This window comes from Musa acuminata, unplaced genomic scaffold (genome assembly GCF_036884655.1).
Source record: "Musa acuminata AAA Group cultivar baxijiao unplaced genomic scaffold, Cavendish_Baxijiao_AAA HiC_scaffold_1124, whole genome shotgun sequence".
Lineage (NCBI taxonomy): Eukaryota > Viridiplantae > Streptophyta > Magnoliopsida > Zingiberales > Musaceae > Musa > Musa acuminata.
This window is the reverse complement of record NW_027021337.1, coordinates 28923-46993: the sequence shown is the minus strand read 5'-3', so window position 1 is coordinate 46993 and position 18071 is coordinate 28923. Positions and strand designations below refer to the sequence as shown.

General features: G+C 38.7%; 1 protein-coding gene across 1 annotated transcript; it reads right to left on the bottom strand.

Annotated features, from left to right (window-relative positions):
• Positions 1–4723: 4723 nt before the first annotated feature.
• Positions 4724–5993, bottom strand: LOC135666733 (transcription factor MYB2-like). The gene is made up of 3 exons (XM_065178362.1): positions 5717–5993; positions 5460–5589; positions 4724–5383 (listed from the first exon to the last, which is right to left on the bottom strand). Exons 1-3 carry the CDS (start codon positions 5874–5876, stop codon positions 4891–4893), a joined length of 783 nt encoding a protein of 260 aa, XP_065034434.1. The 5' UTR covers positions 5877–5993; the 3' UTR covers positions 4724–4890.
• Positions 5994–18071: the final 12078 nt, after the last annotated feature.

Sequence of the window (18071 nt, the reverse complement as noted above, 5' to 3'; positions counted from 1 at the left end):
ATGGATGTGATGATGATGGTGTCCCTATGGCCCAGCATGATGCTCAAAGGCTGTGATGCTTGTGATTGGAAACCATGCCCAGCTTCATCTTCTTTTGGTGTCCCTCTCTTTGTGCTAAGCACTACAGCTTGTCCACCACCATCTGCTCAAACACAGCTTTGCAATCATGGTGCTTTTGAAATGCATTTATGAGGTGCCCACCACCTGGTCCTAATCTTGGTGTAATTCTGCTTTGTATGTTGCAATAGTTGTTTCATATGTTAGAATCACTTATCTTGCAATGCTTTCTCTCTTCCTATTCAAAGCTCTTAAATGACAGCATCAATTCCCAGCACTGAAATGCTATCATACTCTGTGCCAGGTATTTAAGGAGCTTCCAGTGATTCAGAAAAAAAAAGAAAAGGAACTCATTAATAACCCTATTACTGGTCAAGAACAATCATAACTGATCCTTTACAGAAATAATAAATAGTGGATTTCAGGTGACACACTTTGTTGTCATGACTGCTGCTTTGGATTAAGTGAACTCAACATAGATTTCCACATGCAGTTACACTCTACTGCAAGAACACCCAACTTCTTCCATTTCACAGACAGCTTTACATGAGACTTTGGGACTCTCTAAAGCTTTGGTTTGTGTCGTCTTTTGCTCACAGCTAAAGTGAAGCTAAGAGAGCTTCTTCCCTCTAGGCAATGAAAACTTGGAGATTTCCACCTCAATCATCTCTGAGTGGAAAATTGTCTAATAGGGAAGGAAGGAGACTTGCCTGCAACCTGCAAATTTGTTACCTTCCTGATGTGAAGAGAAGGTTGTTGCCATGCGGTACAGGAAGACTCGTAATTAATTTAGATCATGCTCCTTGCTTGGACCCAGACATGCATGAGGTCATTTATGCTTCAGACAAGTACATTAAATTCTATGAAGTACTCATGAGACCAACTAAGAAAAAGTTGGTGACATGTTGGGCATTGTTGGCTTATTGTCCATTCCTTTTGCTATGAGTATGGTGTTTGTCTTCGCGTGTCCACACATGAGAACCCTACTGTAAAACCACGAGGCCTTGAAGAACAAGCATGTTTCAACATCCGGACTTCATATTATGATGAGTAGAAATATAGCAGATTGATTCTCCAGTTAACTACAAGGGTGTGCTTGGGTTCAGTTCATCATCAGAGAGAAAAAGCCTTCAAATTGCCACTGTCTACTTCTCCTTTTCAGCAGTTCTTGCTGACTTGATTAATGACACAACACACACTCCTAGTTAATATAGAGAGCAACAACAGAACCTAAAAGTATTGTAGCCTCAAATTAAAACCCAATCAATCTCCTAGGTGTCATTTTTGACCCTATAAATCACATTCTCATAATGCCATTGTCACAGAAGCACCTCCACTGAGATAGCTAAAAGTTTCTGAAGATTAATGTGAGTGTAGTTCAGGGAAGAACCGTGGTCAAGCTAGTTGGCAGGTGTGAGTGATTTCTGCAGGAGCTGATGGTGGCTCTCCATTGCAAGGTTGTGACCTGGTGGAGGAAAGGTTTTTCTTGATGGTTCTGGATCAAGTCTTTTCTTGGTGAGCCTGATGGGAACTGTTAGCAAAGCCTATCTTTCCACTAGCAGCAGGAGACCTAGCAAGTAAGGACCTCTGGCCATTGACCTCATCCTAGAGGGCTGTTGTTTTCAGTGCATTGATAGGGATCATTTCACTAGGGAGTGTAGCAATGGCCATGTCCACCTTGCTTATGAGTATGTTGGACACATGTTGCAGTCTCTAGTGTAACAGTTCTATTGCAAGAATGGGGAGTTCAATGAGTAGCATCAGCTTTAGTTTTGGTGGTTTGCCACGTCAATCATGTCGCAGAATCTATCTAGTTCGAGATCACCTTCGTCACAAACATAAATGTCGGGAATTAATAGATTTCGTTCGACAATCTCCATAAACCTAAGTGGGATGTATCCGATAAGTGTTGGGTAAACAGCTCATTGGTTCACAGTGAGGCTTTAATAGTCCATAGATTTCGTTCAACAATCTCCATAGATTTCGTTCACAGTGGGCTTTAATAGCCCACATGGTCACAGGGTTGAGATCAGAGCGATGTAAGAGAGCGGAGAGGGGCTTAAGTTTGTGTAAATCTAATCTAAAAAGGACCGAAAAACTACAGTAATACGAGGAGAAAAAGATTAAAAAAATAAAAAAATAAGAAAAGAAAAGAAGACAAGAACAATATAGATATTATTCTCAATCATATATTCTTATAGTAGATTAAATCATATTTACAGTATATTCTTATTGCAATCACTCGAGAAGATTTAGAATATTGTGTATAGTAACGTATCCTTATATCCTAAATATTCTTTTATGATTGTTGCTTGGATTTTGGATAAGAGATTTCGAGATTTATATATTCATTATTTTTATAATAAATTTTCTCTGATTTTATTCTTTAATTTTTATCCTTTACGTTGGAGTCTTATTTAATTATGATTTCTGTTTAATTCGGTTGTGTGTTACGATTTAATTATATTTGTTAGTATACAAAATTTCTTTTCATCGCGTCAACAAGATTCATATGCTCAAAGTTAGAATTTAGTTAAACGGACACTACTTTGTGCTTAAGAGATTATGCGCCCGATCGATTCAACTGGTGTAGCTGATTAATTCCTTAATATCTGCAGCACCCAATAGGGCCAATTTTAAGATCATAAGGCTCCCGCCAATTACTTGAAATTAAATACCGACATCCAAAAGTAGCTACAGAATAGTAATGTGAGAGGAAAGGAAAAGGAAGAACATGATGAGTTCAATTGCTCGACTCTCAAAATCCTTGGTTTGTCTCCTTCATCGGTAGGATATCCCCCATGTGACTTTCCATCAGGAACAGCACGTTCCCTTGCATCATCCTGTTGGCTTCCCACATACGGCAATTAATCCCGGCTTTTTGAGCACATCATCATATAGCAAATGGATGTAAGGTTGTAAAGCCGGAGAAGATGTGCTCTAAAACTTACAGACTGCAGATAGGCAGCCACAAACTCGCCACTGTTCGCGTCGTTAAGTCTTATGATTGGTCACTAAATCATTACTAACAAATTAAAGATACAAAAGCAATTCATACGCCATGGCAGGAGAGCAGTATTCCGTGGTGAGGCGGCTGTTCATCTTTTCTATAGGTTATCCAATGCAACGCAATGGAAACCAGATGATAAAAGCAAAAAGAACAAAAAGGAAGATGTGGGTAATTAAACTTCGACGCACCGACTATATGATTTGGTAAGGAGAGTTACTAATGCCTGCAGCAAGTCAGGCGCCATGAATCTTTCTTTTAGCGGGCAAGTCCTGTCCTTTTGGTTAGGCCCTTCATGGGGATAAGGCCTCTGCCACCACACAATATCTCGTGGTTCCAATGGCTTGCTACAAATGCTGGGAAGATGAGAAAAGCCAGATGCATGGGTCTGTTAATCTTTCGAACATGCACGATCAGTGTCTTTGGTGGAAATGGAAGAAGCAATTCCAACATATGTTTATGCCGAGAGTGGTATGCTTGGCTTCCCATTTCCTCCTTGATTTCTTACTTGCTGGCGATGCTTTCAGTACACAAGTGGCAAACGCTGAGGGATGGATGCTTACAGAAACCTATCCTTGTCGTTTAGACTGACAGTGCTGCATTAAGCGTGCCATAAATATTGGCAGTACTTTCATTCACTAATCTAACCTTCCACGCAAAGTTTCGGTGGAGGTAATGGCCAGGAAAAGAGGAGGAAAACTTGTAAGGTCGCAACATAAAACATGAAGGCTTTCATCCACGAAAAGATCGGAGAAAAGCGCGAGAAATGGCAACATACAGCAAGTTCTATCGTCAGCGGCGGCTGCGAACAGGCGAGGGACGAGCACGCCGGGGAAATTATTTGGCCCGAGTCAACGTTGACTACTGATCGGTGCGGCCGAAAGCACCACGCTTTCCGTCAGATGACCCAAGCAGGGGCCCGCGGCGTTGACTATTGACGACCGTTACGTGGCGGGAAGACTTCCTAGCTTTTTCCCGCCACGTCATCCGGCGACTCACTTTACTGCTGGCGTTACACGTCGAGGGCGGCTGCTGTGACTTATTCACGCTATATTGCTCTGTAACGGGCTGTTATGTCCCCTTATATTTGTAATTATTAGGCTGTAGACTACTGGTTTAACTTAAGGATTCTCTAATCCTCTTTGTTTCCTTCACTTTGGACATGTCTCGGCTAATCATTAGCTGCTGCTGGAGGAAGCGGTCATTGCTTGCGTCAGATACGTTCACATGCATTGCATCTACCACTTGATTTATAAGCTCAGCATCGGATTAGAATAATTATCTTAATAAGCTTGATAATAATATCACATATGTCTATAACTTGATAATATAATGATCATGGAGAGTAAATATCTCTGCAAGTGGCAAGTAAGATAAAACATTTGGGGAGCCGCTGCTTACAAGTGGCCAACCATGATGATAGGAGTGAATTGGATGGAGACTTGCACCAAGTAGAATGTGTGTGTGTATTATCCCCCTATTGTTTTGTGTCCAAACCAATGGATGTTTCAGACAAAACCGGCAGTAAATTTTGCTTATGGACAAGCACTGATCATAAGTTCCACTATGACGGCAAACATCTTTATGACATTATGGAGAAGATGTACATGAGCGGTTTGCATAGCTCAAATTAATCGTTCTCAATGAGATCAATTAGAACATACACATACCAAAGAATGAGATTAAAACCATATGTCCAGTGTTGAGGAAGGACAGAGATAGCAGAGAAGAAATGATTGGAGGAGTGCTTGAGAATGTTTTCCTTCTCTTGTTTTTATTTTGCTTCGATCATCTTTTGCCTCCTTTTGGCCCCCAAACTTCCCATTTCAAAGCTGCTGTTGCAACCAGATGTCGTCCACGCTCCACAAGCTCTCCCCCCATCCGCCGTGGTCGAAGTCCGGCAGGTCCGGGCATGCGTACCCGCCGGGGCTCGGTAGCCGAGCTTCCTGAATCCAGTCGACGACGGTGTCGTCGCCGGCCTGAGTCTCGCGGCTCCCCGTGAAGCTCTCGGAGACGAGAGGCGATGAGAACAAAGAGTCGGTCGTGTTTTCTGGTGCAGGCTGGGCGATTGGGTGGACGGGCTGCATGGGAGCCAGTGGAGCTGCAGCATTCTGATGCATGGCGGCGAAGGAGTTGATGGAGGCCTCGCGGATCCTCTCGACGAGGCGAGGCATCCATACGTACCGCATGATGTCCTTGAACTGCTTGCTGTTCACGTCGCACCGCAGCTGCTTCGCGTGCTTCTGCACCCTGGTCCTCCAGTAGTTCTTGATCTCGTTGTCGGTCCTCCCCGGCAAGTGCTGCGCTATCTTCGACCACCTGCGTCACACAGTTGATGGTGATGGATCCCTCCTCCCCCCCGAAGGACTGGATTAATCAAAGGAGTAAAGCTCACCGGTTTCCCAGACGAGAGTGGAGCTCGAGGATGAGAAGTTGCTCCTCGGGGGTGATGTTGCCACGCCGGACATCAGGGCGGAGATAGTTGAGCCATCGGAGCCGGCAACTCTTGCCTGTTCTTCTCAGACCTGTTTACGGAAATCAAACAAAAGGTCGAGGGGATGAACCGAACTGCATACTTCTTTCGACCAAAGCCATGCACATGAAGAACAGAATACAGCAGCCAAGAGGCGATCGATGAGCTGAACTCCACACCTGCGCAACGAGCAAGGGAGTTCCATCGTCCCTCGCCATGGGTAGTGACATAATTCATCAGTATAAGGTCCTCATCCACAGTCCAAGGCCCTCTTCTCAGGTCCATCCCCTCTTCGCTTTGCCGCGTGGCAGAGTTGCAAGGCCTTCCATGAAGCTCCATTCTGCCTCTCAGACCGACGCTTTAAGAGTGTAGTATATCGAAAGGAAGAGAGAGAGAGAGAGAGGGAGAGGGAGAGAAAGAGAGGTCGATACGATGAGATCTGGAGAGAATAGGATTGGGTTGGAACTATTTGATCCAAGACGTGGCGTATTTATAGGCAAAAGAGAGAGGCGCAATGACATTGGTTTCGGCCACTCAAAGCCAAAAGAATAGGCTTTTCACAGTATCAAACCGTGTAACGAGGGCTTTGCAGTTTGACTTTGCTTTCTCTTCTTCTTCATTTCCTCCTCTTCTCTGTCACAGTCAGATGCCTGCCCTCCTCTCTCTCTCTCTCTGTGTTCTCTTCAAGTGATTCTGTGTCAGCTGCATGGAGTTGAGAAACCGATGGGTGAGAAAAGTAGTAGAGCAGGCTGCTTCTTTTGCTGTTGTCCACTGTGAGAGAATTGGGTGTAGTGCATTAGGATATCAAGTGATAGGATTTGATTTGGTCACGTTTTCAACGTTAGGCAGTCTCCGGACGGCATGGATATGGATTAGAGGGCTACGTGGCCTCCTTCTCCGTGATTTCTGTTCAGGTGAAGGCTATGATATGATTACAACATCGAGCTCAATGTAATTATTCTGCTTGACTTTTATGAACATCGAGGGCCACATATTTTCTAAGCAACAGATGGCTGTGTATCGGGTTTCACATTCTCGAGTAGATTGATGAAGAATGTGTCTTGAGTTTGGTCTCCTTCTATTACAACTTGTTTGATCAAGTCTTAGTTAAACACATAAGCTTACGGCTTGACGTTCTTTGTGATGATCTTAGTTATATATATATATATCAAAAAAGGAAGTGGACGTTGATGTATTAGGTTGTACGAACAATTTGTAGGTGATTGATGGGTATGAAAGCTCGGTGATGAACTATGTATACCACCAGTTGGCTATCTGTATGTTGTCTGGAATTGTATATACAGTAGTAGTTCAGGTTCTTTCCAACATGAATGAATGGGACAAGTGCTTTGGCTACCTACCTTTAAGGACAAAAAGGAAGACGACACACCATTCATTAGCCCACCTGTGGAGTGTCTGCTGCATCCTTTTTGGCGTCTGCACTTTAGGTTCAAAAGGTGCTCCGTTTCGTCTAAATGGCAATTGATGATGCACACTTAAGCACCTAATAAATGGATATGCAATTGACTTTTCCTGGCTTGATTACGTCCTCCATTATGCTTTGGATTAGCAAACAGGCACATTAGATCGACTTTGAGATATGTCACATGAAATTTTAGAGATAATAAATATTGTACTACACAACCTACCTATATCATTTTTACACTCAAAGAAATTATTTTTTATTAAATAAAATTGAATTATATAAAATAGTATCTCCATATATGATATATGGTTTCCTAATGAACAAAATATTTAACTCTCTATTGTCCTTTTATGCTCATAATGAGCAAAAAAAAGATTGACTTTCATCGAAAAAAATTTTGTTCTACGTATCTTAATATATTTTTTATATGATGGGACTGAAATAAGATATAAAATAAAAAAAAATATTTTTATTACTCATAATTTTGGTTTGAATTGAGATACGAGTATTTTTTATGCTTGAGAGAAATTTATAAGCAAAGAGATTATCTTTATAACCCTCGATCTTGACCATTGAAGCCATAGAGAATAATGTCATACTTACTTATTCATGTATATCTATATACAACGCATGCGTCTTTTACTTAATATTTAACAGTTGGAGGTAAGCACCTTTTTGAATGTGTTCATGGTGACTTTTTGTGCTTTCAAAATGCTTTTTGAATGCTTAATGGCCATCCCAAATGTGCCACTTTATCATGTTTCTTTTTGACAAAGGTGAGAGATGGCCCTCCTTGTGTTTAGACCAAGATTTTCATTCTAGCTTAGGAGTACATACATATATATATATATATATATATATTATAGAGCTTACAATTTAGAACATTGTCTTATTATTTATAATTCTTTAAAAAATAATAAAAATAATATTTTATTATTCATAATACCTCTAATTTTTATTTTTTTTATTTTTATCCTTTCCCATAATTTTCGCCTACAAACACTACAATCACTTGCTCTCCTCACTACTCACACACTCTATTGGATAATTTACAAAAGCTTAAAATATGATATCTTTTAAGTTAATATAAGTGATTTAGAACATGATGTCTTCTGGGCTATTACAAAATATATATAATGATAAAAATATTAAATTATTATAATAAATATAAAAAATTATTTTTCACATCCTCCTCTTTGACCTTTACTTTATTCTATTTTATCATCTATATTTTTTCATCATTTTACATCACATCTGATGATTAAGAGGAGGAGGAAAAGAAAAAGAAGAAGAAAAAAAGGAAAGAAGAGAGGATTGTAGGGAACGAGCGAAAAAAAATATTGAAATTAATTTATAGATTAAGGGTATATATCTCTATTTACAAAGAGATAACTTAGGAATATTCAAATTTCTTAATGTGAGTTGTAAATAATAAAAAAAGAGAGTTACAAATAGTAATCCCCATGTAACATGTATCCATTATGCTTGATTTGTCGCTTTTTTTCCCTCTTTTTTTCCTCTAAAAATTATTTTATTCCTAATAATAAAGTACAAAATGATAAGATATCATATGTGAAAATAATATTTTATTTATTTACTTTTATTTTTTACGATTGGAGACGAAACATTAAGAAATGGAGTTCTTGACGATTACTTGATCTTTTAATTTATTCCTTTTTTTAAATTTATATCCTTTAATGATTAGAAAATAAGAGAAGAGAGGACAGTGGTAGACTATTGCCATAGTATAAGAGTAAAATGAATGACAAATGATCATTAGATGCCATAATAAAGGGCTTAGAATCAATAAGAAAAATTGGAGTCCATGATCCAAATGCCTACAAGTTGGCTAGGCAGAGGTGATGGGACTAAGCTTAAGAAAAGCAATGTAGTAAACCTCCTCATAACCTCTCTCTCTCTCTCTCTCTCTCTCTCTATTATGAACTCTTCTAAGTGGTTAACCACAAGGAACTACATGAGCTTTTGCCACAAGTTTCATAAGAAAAATTAAATTTAATTTTCTCTTAATTTTAAATCTGATGAGAAAAATTCAATATGGTACATAAAGCTATCTTTGATATAAAATCTAAGGAGGATCAATGCATACAATCTTATCCCTCTACAATTAGAAAGTGGCACAGACTCTTATCATCAAAATCGCAAAAAGAACAATCTTATTGATGAGGTATGAAAGCAACGCTCATCAGCATGATACTTTGGTCAAGAGGATTGCCTCTTTTTTTGGGGACTATTTGATACACTAAGACACACTCAAACTAATAATAGTTTCTTTAATGCTATTTTGGGCAAAATTTTGACTTTGGTATGAATTTATGGGTACATATATATTGGGGTAAAAATACATGTTTGGAATGAAAATATTCTACATACAATCTCTCTCTCTCTCTCTCTCTCTCTCTCTACACACACACACACACACACACACACACACACATGAATTCTAAAGAAAATATTTCTTTTTAGATTTTTCTCCAAAAGTGCTTCCCTTTTACAATTCCCTAAATAACACTCTTAATACCTAGCATACCCAATTACCTACCTTTTTTATTTTTCTCTTTTCTTATTACATTACAAAATTTTCCAATAATATAAAAAAAATAATGCTACAACTCAGTGTAAACACTATAAATCAGAATATTTTTATAAAATTTGTATACAAATATTATTTTACAGTGTATTATGTCATAGTGTTTTCTAGTATTGCTGAAAATATTATAACATAATGTAAAAACATTATAATTAGACTGATTCATCCTATGACTCAATCCATAGGAAAAGAAAGAAAAAATGGATAGATGATTAGTTATCAAATCAAGAGTATTTGCCTAAGAAATTATGAAAATATGGTATGGAGAAAGGTCCCCTTTTTTTTTTGTTTTATTTTGCAAGAATTGACCCAATAATCTAAAGGCTTCATATGCAAACGCACGTAATACATTTTTACGAAGCCCTAAAAGCTTCTCATCCTCATACCACAAGCAAACACCTGAATGTATGTACATGACAATTATGTTTCTCTTTATGTTAGCTGCCATCTTTCCTTACACCCACAAAGACTAAAAAGCTTTCTCTTGTGATTGCCAACTCTCTTTTCCTAGTACATCCAAAAAGCTATTCACATTACTTCGTCAAGGAAGATCTCGTTCGTGAAATCATGCAAGGATCGTCGCAAGCTTACTTGCTAAATGATAGGATTGTTTAACGGATTACAAGTGGCCCCTCTCTCTCTCCTCCACGTCGTCTATCATCCATCTCATTCTCCACTAAACCCTTCTTATCCACTCGGTGGCTCACAACACACTTGCTTGGCCACCTCCACATCGCTCTTCTCCGTTGAGGTGCAGCCATGTGTTGGTGGTGCATGCTCAGGGAAGATGTGGACAGTTGCATGAGAAAGACTTCCAACTAAGTTACTTCGTATCCCCATGAGGTTTAATAGGACATGGACGAGTAAGATTAATTGCTTGATGGGTTTCGCTTTCCGTGAGCAGCAGCACGTTGGTCTTTAGATGCACCACCCAAGTCGGAGAGTAGATAGGAATAGGGTGGAGATCGAAGACAACCGGTGCAGTGGCGGAGGATGGTTTCTTCTCCTCCGTTACTTCTCCACCACCGTCGTCGTATGACGGAGGTAGTTTGAGTCTACACGCAGTACCTTCATATAGTGGATGTAGCTTTAGTGGAGGTCAATATATAGTTGGGCAGGACTAGAAAAGTTGCTTAAGATTGATAAGCCTTGAGGATTTGAGATCTTGGTATGCATCTCTAACTTGGCAAGAGACTTGAGGTTTACATCCTCGATGACCATGTTTCATTGCTGTGGGATGATGAAAGCGATGAACATTCTCAAGTCCGCTGACGTGTGCAATAGGTGGGTTATCTACCGAGATGTGGGAATGCTACGTGGTTTCTTTAGAAACAAAGAAGATCTTCCAGAAGTGACAGAGCACAGCTGTCAAGCTATTGCAGAAGACGAAAGAAGAATTAGAAAGATAGCGACTTTCCCATACGATAAAAAAATCAACCCTTCTTGTCAGCGGTATGTTTCAAATATGTTTGATTAATTTTTTTGAAATGGATATTATATTGAAAATGTTCAAATATTGATATTTGCCGAGCTAGATATCTCAAACCCTATAAAACTAGGTCGGGGAACAATCCCAACAATACTCGTTTGATGTCTCGGACTAATCAAATAGGTCGGACAAACTATTTGTTATGTATTGAATGTACTAATATAATTTCTCTTTATAGTGAATGCTTAGGAGAGATGTTACATAATTTGTTATCATGAACTAGTTATAATAATCTTTATTGACTTTGGACAATTGTGCTTATTTGTTAGACTAGTTGGAATTACCCTTGATGGGCATAGGGCTATTTACCTTATTTCTTTTCTGAGTATGTGCCAATCAATCAATGATTCATACATATGACAAAAAAATCATGTCCACCACATTAAATGTTGATATGTCAACCAAGTCATATCCACTATAATACGTGTCCCCCATTTCTTCGGGCGAAAAGCATCATAAAATCAAGTCGGAAAGTATCACTTTTTTAAAATCCTTTGCTAGTGTAAAGAAATAGAAAATATTGAAATATTTTACCTCGAGTTTCCCACGAAGTCGGCACGAGTCAATATGCCCGACTCAACTTGTTGAACTCGATTGGTTTGACTCAATTTTCCTAGCTCAATTGGTCCCACTTAGTTCTCTAAATATGTTTTGTGTCAATTTAGGGCAGCCAAGATAGCAGTGAAGTAGAAGGGGACAACTGGTCATGGTGGCGTGATGAGGTATAGCATATAAGCTCTTTTACAATAATATTACAATTTTGATGATGGCTGAAGTCCTATACAAGGATCGAAAATTCAGAGCTTCGATGGATGATAGTGTAATGGTTTAGAAAGGTCAAGGACAAATACGTAAAGAGGATTAAAGTTATCTTGGATGATGTGTTATGGGCTAAAAGACCAGACGTAGTGATGTGCCAAGAACCAGAATGCCAAGTGCGGTGGCACGATAAGAGTTAAAGATCGAGTACGATGGCGTATAAAGAGCCATAAAGCTGAGAGTGGTGATACGATAAGGGTTAGTGACTAAGTGCAATAGCACACAAAGAGCCAAAAGGCTGAGTGTGGTAGTGTGATGAGGGGCAGCAACCGAGCAAAGTGGTGCACAAAGAGCTAAAAGATTAGGTGTCGTGGTTCAATAAGGGTCAAATGATTGAGTGGTGCACAAAGAACCAGAAGGCTAGTTGCGGTGACACGATGAGGGTTAACAATCGGGTATGGTGGTGCACAAAGAGCTAGTAGGTTGGGTGATATGGTGCAATAGGAGTCAACACTACCACTAATTATATGACCATGTAGGAGCCTGGCTAGAGCATGTGCTAGAAACATCCCTTTTCAACGAACAGGAGAATCTAGATGAACCTGATTTATGGCCTAGCAATTGCACATGTCGTACTCACTTATAATGGAAGGGGTCATTGCAAAAGCTGCATGTGTTGGACTCAAATTGGTCATCATCCCCATCACCATGACTTAGTGTCAATTACAGAAGCTTTGGTCTTAGAAGGAGCCAAGTCAGTCGCCCCAATGAAAGCTATACCCTCCAGGAGAGGCAAATTCATCTAGTGGTATAACTTTGCCATTAGAGATGAGTCCTTTGACTCAAATTCTACAGTATCGACCTTTGACATAGAGATGTTCTAGGAGTTCTATCACATACTCATTGAGTTTGAGCTAGTGTTTGCTTGGTCATATGACCGACCCTTTGCATCGCATATGTTCTACACCAGCATATGTGCGCTTGAGGTGTGATTTCATTTCCTCCTTTATCCCTTTTTTATTAATACTTTTAATTATTGAAAGTTTTCGCCTACCTAGATGGTGCCAAATTCTTGATACTTTCTAGCAACGTTTATTGGAGAATATGTAAGAAACCAAATCTCCCCATCGTAGACCCTCATATTCGCTAGCTATAGCCTATGCTTTTGGGGGTCAACATATTTCCTCTCTACCAAACTTAGTTGCCGAGTAAAAGGTGCTTCTATCTCCTTTAAGGGTTAGAAGATGAGATATTTTTTTGCTCTTTCATGAAACGATTGACTGATCAACTTAGGTTGGTCCAATCAAGAGTTTTATAATATTATCTCAAGATTGCATGAGACAAAAATATGATAGTTTAAAAGGTCATCTATGGCCCTATCAGAGTCCATTGCCATCCTATGAACGAGCGAGTAGTGGCTCATCAATGAAAGCCTAACCCTAAATCCTTGGGATAAGGAATTAAAATATTTATTATATAAGAATATGTTTGAATTGTTTGACACTTAATCTTTTTTATATAGATATGGACCTTCAAAGGAGCATTCTCAAATATAATGCTCGCCATTAGGGTTGACAAATAAAGAGTGTTATCTCCCATCCTAGGTCAGCTCGGGCTTGTCAGGAGAAAGAGATTAGTAGGAAACGCTATTGGCCAGTCAATGGAGGAAGAGGGCCTCTGCAAATTGAGCCTTCTTGGAGGTCCAACTCCCTCACTCGAAAGAGCGATGTGATGAAGAGTGGGCTGAGACCCATGGCTCTGAGCAACAATAATCTCCAATCCCCTGATCTTTAGCTATTTTAGGATAGGACCGTCAGCTATCCTATATGGCCCATTGTGTAATCAAATCAAATATTTGAGATTAAGATTTAAATTTTATTTTCCTTACTTGTCATCATAATTTAGGAAATCTTAATCTACTTCGTTATTTGTTGATATGAATTAAGGAAATAACTATTAAGTATTCCAAATATGATGATATCATATTTGTTAGTATATTAAATGGAAATAATTTATATTAAATAAATACAAAAATTAAAATTTATTTCCCTTAATAGAGGCTCACCACCTCCTATTTAAAGGGGAGGGATTTCTCTCCTTCGTTCCTTACTTAGTTGAGCCTAGCAGCGGGAGGAACGAGGAGTTACACTCTGTTGACAAGAGAACGAGGAGTTACACCCTATTGACAAGAGGTAGGTTTCCCTACCTTTCTTAAAAGTTTTAGCTTTTATTTTGATTCTTTAAATATTGAATATTTTATAGTTTGAAAAATGTGTATCAATTCTTTAAATGTCAAATTTTTTTTGTATTAAAATAATCAGTTAAAGTTTTCATAATATTCTTTGACCCAAGGTTTTTATTGTAGAATTAAATATGTTAAAAAGGTATATGTTTTATATGATATATTTTCTGTATTACAGTTTATCTTTAATCTTATTTGGATTAAAATCTTGTTAGACTAGAATATGTTATCTAAAATCCCTTTTTGATATTCTTTGATATGAAATTTAAAATATATTATTCTGAATGATTTAAAATATGACTAGAATATGTTGAAATTTTATGTGTTGAAAACATGATTTTTATTTGAATTTAGAAAGCTATTTCCTTGTGTTAAAATTTATCTCCCAGTCCCTCTTTTAATGTCTTATGATTTCTAGTCAAATTGAGAATGTTATTTCTTTGTATTAAAGCTTTTCTCCTCATCTATCTTTTAATGCATTATTATGTTTTCATATATGTTGTTAATGGGTATATGCTATGACTAGTCCATGGGCCAGGGCTGAGCCAGTTTTATGTAATGCATGCTCAATCATGTATAATGCACATGACCAGTAGATAGACTGGCTCAATCTAGCTCAATATTATTGTTGAACTTGAGCCCAAATATTGATTGAATTAAACTAGACTTGATTAGTCTAGATCAATTCAGAGTGATTCCGAATTGATTGACTTATTCAAGTTAGTTTAACCTAAATTGAACTTAATCTAGTCTAAATTATACTAGTCTAGGGTGGTTCCAGACCAGTTAAATAAGGATTAGAGATCAGTTTAGTTAGGCTCTAGTAAATCGAGTTCAATTGAATCGATTAAACTAGAGTTCAAGTCAATTGAGGGTTAATTTATATTATTTGATATTGATGATTTTTTAAAGAGATGTTTTAAATATGTTATTTCATCCCGAAATGGATATGACCAGTGTGAGATTATATTCCTACCGAGAGCAGGTAGGGCGATTCCCTTCGGGGATTAGCGGTCCGTCAGACGTGGCGGTTGGACGGTTCCTCCATCCGCTGTTGGGAGGAACGTGTCCCCACTTTGACGGGTGTGAGACACCACTCCATCCGCTGTTGGGAGTGTGATATGAGTTTGCCTCCATTCGCTATTGGGAGAACACAAACTCATCCCGTAGGATAAAGCCTCTCCATCCGCTGTTGGGGGAGTGCTCCTTCGGGTACTTGATATACGCCAATGGGATGATTGATTGAATTTTGATCATGTATTCATCTTGATTTGACTTTTGGGGTTCCTACTCAGCGTTGCTGAATTTTCTTTGTTTTTGATTTTCAGAGCAGCCTCCCTCTAGTACTAAATCGGATTCCAATGGAGAGCGGACTTTCCTCTACCGCTAGGTAGAGCCACTTGGATGACTCTTGAAGTTAACATCACTATATTTATTTTTCTATTTGTAATTTGATGAATAAATGAATTGTAATAAATGGTTATAGATGATGAATAAAGTGATGTTTATTTATTTGGCCTGTGTGAAAATATATGAAAAAAAAAAAATCCAGGATGTGATAATTTTTATGGTATCAGAGCATGGTCTAGGGCTTGAAGGTGTATTAGGTCCCTTGATTAACTTTAACCGATGATTGTCTTTAACCTATTATAGGAGTAATGGAGCCAATTCCAGAGATTAGTGGTCCTGTCACTCGGGGTGCTCATGGTCGTAATGTTATTGGTCTACGCACTCGAAGAGGTGTTCAAACAAATAATAACTTGGAAGCTCCACGCATCGTAGAGCAAACCTAGTCCTCTCGTACACCTATAACTAATTATGGGCCAGTTTCTCCGACTTCGTAGAATGCCCCTCATGCCCCAACACCCGTCAATGCTCAAGATGACGTACACGGAGTCCTCAATGCTATTAGGGGATACTTTGAGCGTCAGGTGTAACAAGATGAAATTCCACGAGGTAGGAATATTACCTTAGATCACTTTAAGAGATTGGGACCACCAATTTTTTTAGGGCAAGCCAGATCCAATCTTTGCTGAACGTTGGATTCGTCAAGTGGAAAAGACATTCGAAGCTATCGAATGTAGGGAAAATCAGAAAGTGCCTTTTGCTTCTTTCATTTTGGAAGGGAAGGCAGACACTTGGTGGACCTCAAAAAGGAGGATGTTAGAGGCTGGAGGTAATGTGGTAACTTGGGAGCAGTTTAAAGATGCATTTTATGAGCAGTTCTTTCCTGATTCAGTTCGCTTTGAGAAACAACAAGAGTTCCTTAGCATCCACCAAGGAAATAGAACTATAATGGAATATGATCATCATTTCACTGAGTTGGCTCAGTTCTCTCCACATATTGCTTTTAATGAAAGTCAAAGAGCTCGTCATTTTGAGAGGGGACTTCGATCATCAATTAGAAAGTCTGTTGCAGTACTGATTTTACCAACATATGCTGAAGTGTTAAATCGAGCTTTGGTGGTAGAGAAATTGGATAATGAATTACAACAAGCAAAGGATCGAAAGCGACCTTTTAGTGCTGCACCATTTACATATACGGGATCACATTCTGGACCCTCAAAGAAAGGAAAAGGCAAACAGTTCGGGCATCAACAAGTGAGAGCTCCTAGCAATCAAGTTGTTATAAGATGTTATTTCTGTGGGAAGACAGATCATGTTTCCACCTCATGCCCCATGGGACAACGCGTATGTTTTTATTGTCAACAATCGGGGCACATGTTGAAGGATTGCCCACGGAAGCAATATCAACGCCGAGCTCCACCCCAAACAACTGGACAACAACAACTATGACCCAGAGAGGAAGGACAGGCAAGAGTCTATGCACTGACTCATCAATATGCTGAAGCCTCAGGATCTATTATTAAAGGTATCATCACACTCTATGGTATGCCAGCATCTGTGCTTATTGATTCTGGTTCTACACATTCTTTTATATCACCCTATTTTGCTATGAAATTACATAAGAATCGCGAGACAATGAATAATGCATTAATGGTAGTAACACCGGTTAGAAATTCTTTGATAGTTGATCAGATATATAGAAACTGTGTTATTACTATTGAAAGTCACGATTTGCTAGTAGATCTTATTCTACTAGAATTTTAAGATTTCGACGCTATCTTGGGTATGGATTGGCTTTCCGCATACCATGCAAGTGTCGATTGTTTTTGGAAGACTGTTACTTTCTCACCTCTAGATCAACCACCTTTCAAGTTCATTGGGATTCAAGAAAAGTTCCCTTCTATTATTTCAGCCTTGAGTGCTACCCAACTATTACTGAAGGGATGTCAGGGATACTTGGCCTTTATTTCTGGAGAAGAATCTAAGAAGCCAGTATTAAAGGACATCCCCATTGTACGGGATTTTTCAGATGTTTTTCCTGAAGATCTACTTATACTGCCACCAAATAGACAGATTAAATTTACAATTGATCTTCTACCTGGTACTGCACCTATTTCTAAACCTCCATATAGAATGGCACCAATTGAGTTGGAGGAGTTAAAAAAACAGATCCAAGAGCTTTTGGACAAGGGTTTTATTCGACCTAGTGTATCACCTTGGGGTGCCCCTGTCCTATTTGTGAAGAAGAAAGATGGATCTATGCGACTATGCATCGATTATAGACAACTCAACCAAGTGACCATAAAGAATAAATATCCTCTTCCTCGAATAGATGACCTGTTTGATCAACTTCAAGGTACTCAGGTATACTCAAAGATTGATTTGAGATTCAGGTATCATCAACTAAAGATAAGAGAAGGAGACATACAAAAAACTACCGTTAGAACAAGATATGGTCATTATGAATTCTTAGTAATACCTTTTGGACTCACAAATGCACCAGCTGCTTTCATGGATCTCATGAATAGAGTATTCCACCCTTATCTCGATAAATTTGTAATTGTGTTTATTGATGATATCTTGATCTACTCCAAAAGCATAGCAGAGCATGAACACCACCTTAAGACAGTTCTAGAAGTCCTAAGGCGAGAAAAACTATATGC

Excerpts from the sequence above, each read along its gene's own strand:
- LOC135666733 (XM_065178362.1), bottom strand. The coding sequence starts at position 5,876 with ATGGAGCTTCATGGAAGGCCTTGCAACTCTGCCACGCGGCAAAGCGAA. Across the intron at positions 5,590-5,716 it reads CTCCCTTGCTCGTTGCGCAG|GTCTGAGAAGAACAGGCAAG; the intron begins GTGTGGAGTTCA and ends TTCCGTAAACAG. Across the intron at positions 5,384-5,459 it reads CACTCTCGTCTGGGAAACCG|GTGGTCGAAGATAGCGCAGC; the intron begins GTGAGCTTTACT and ends TGTGTGACGCAG.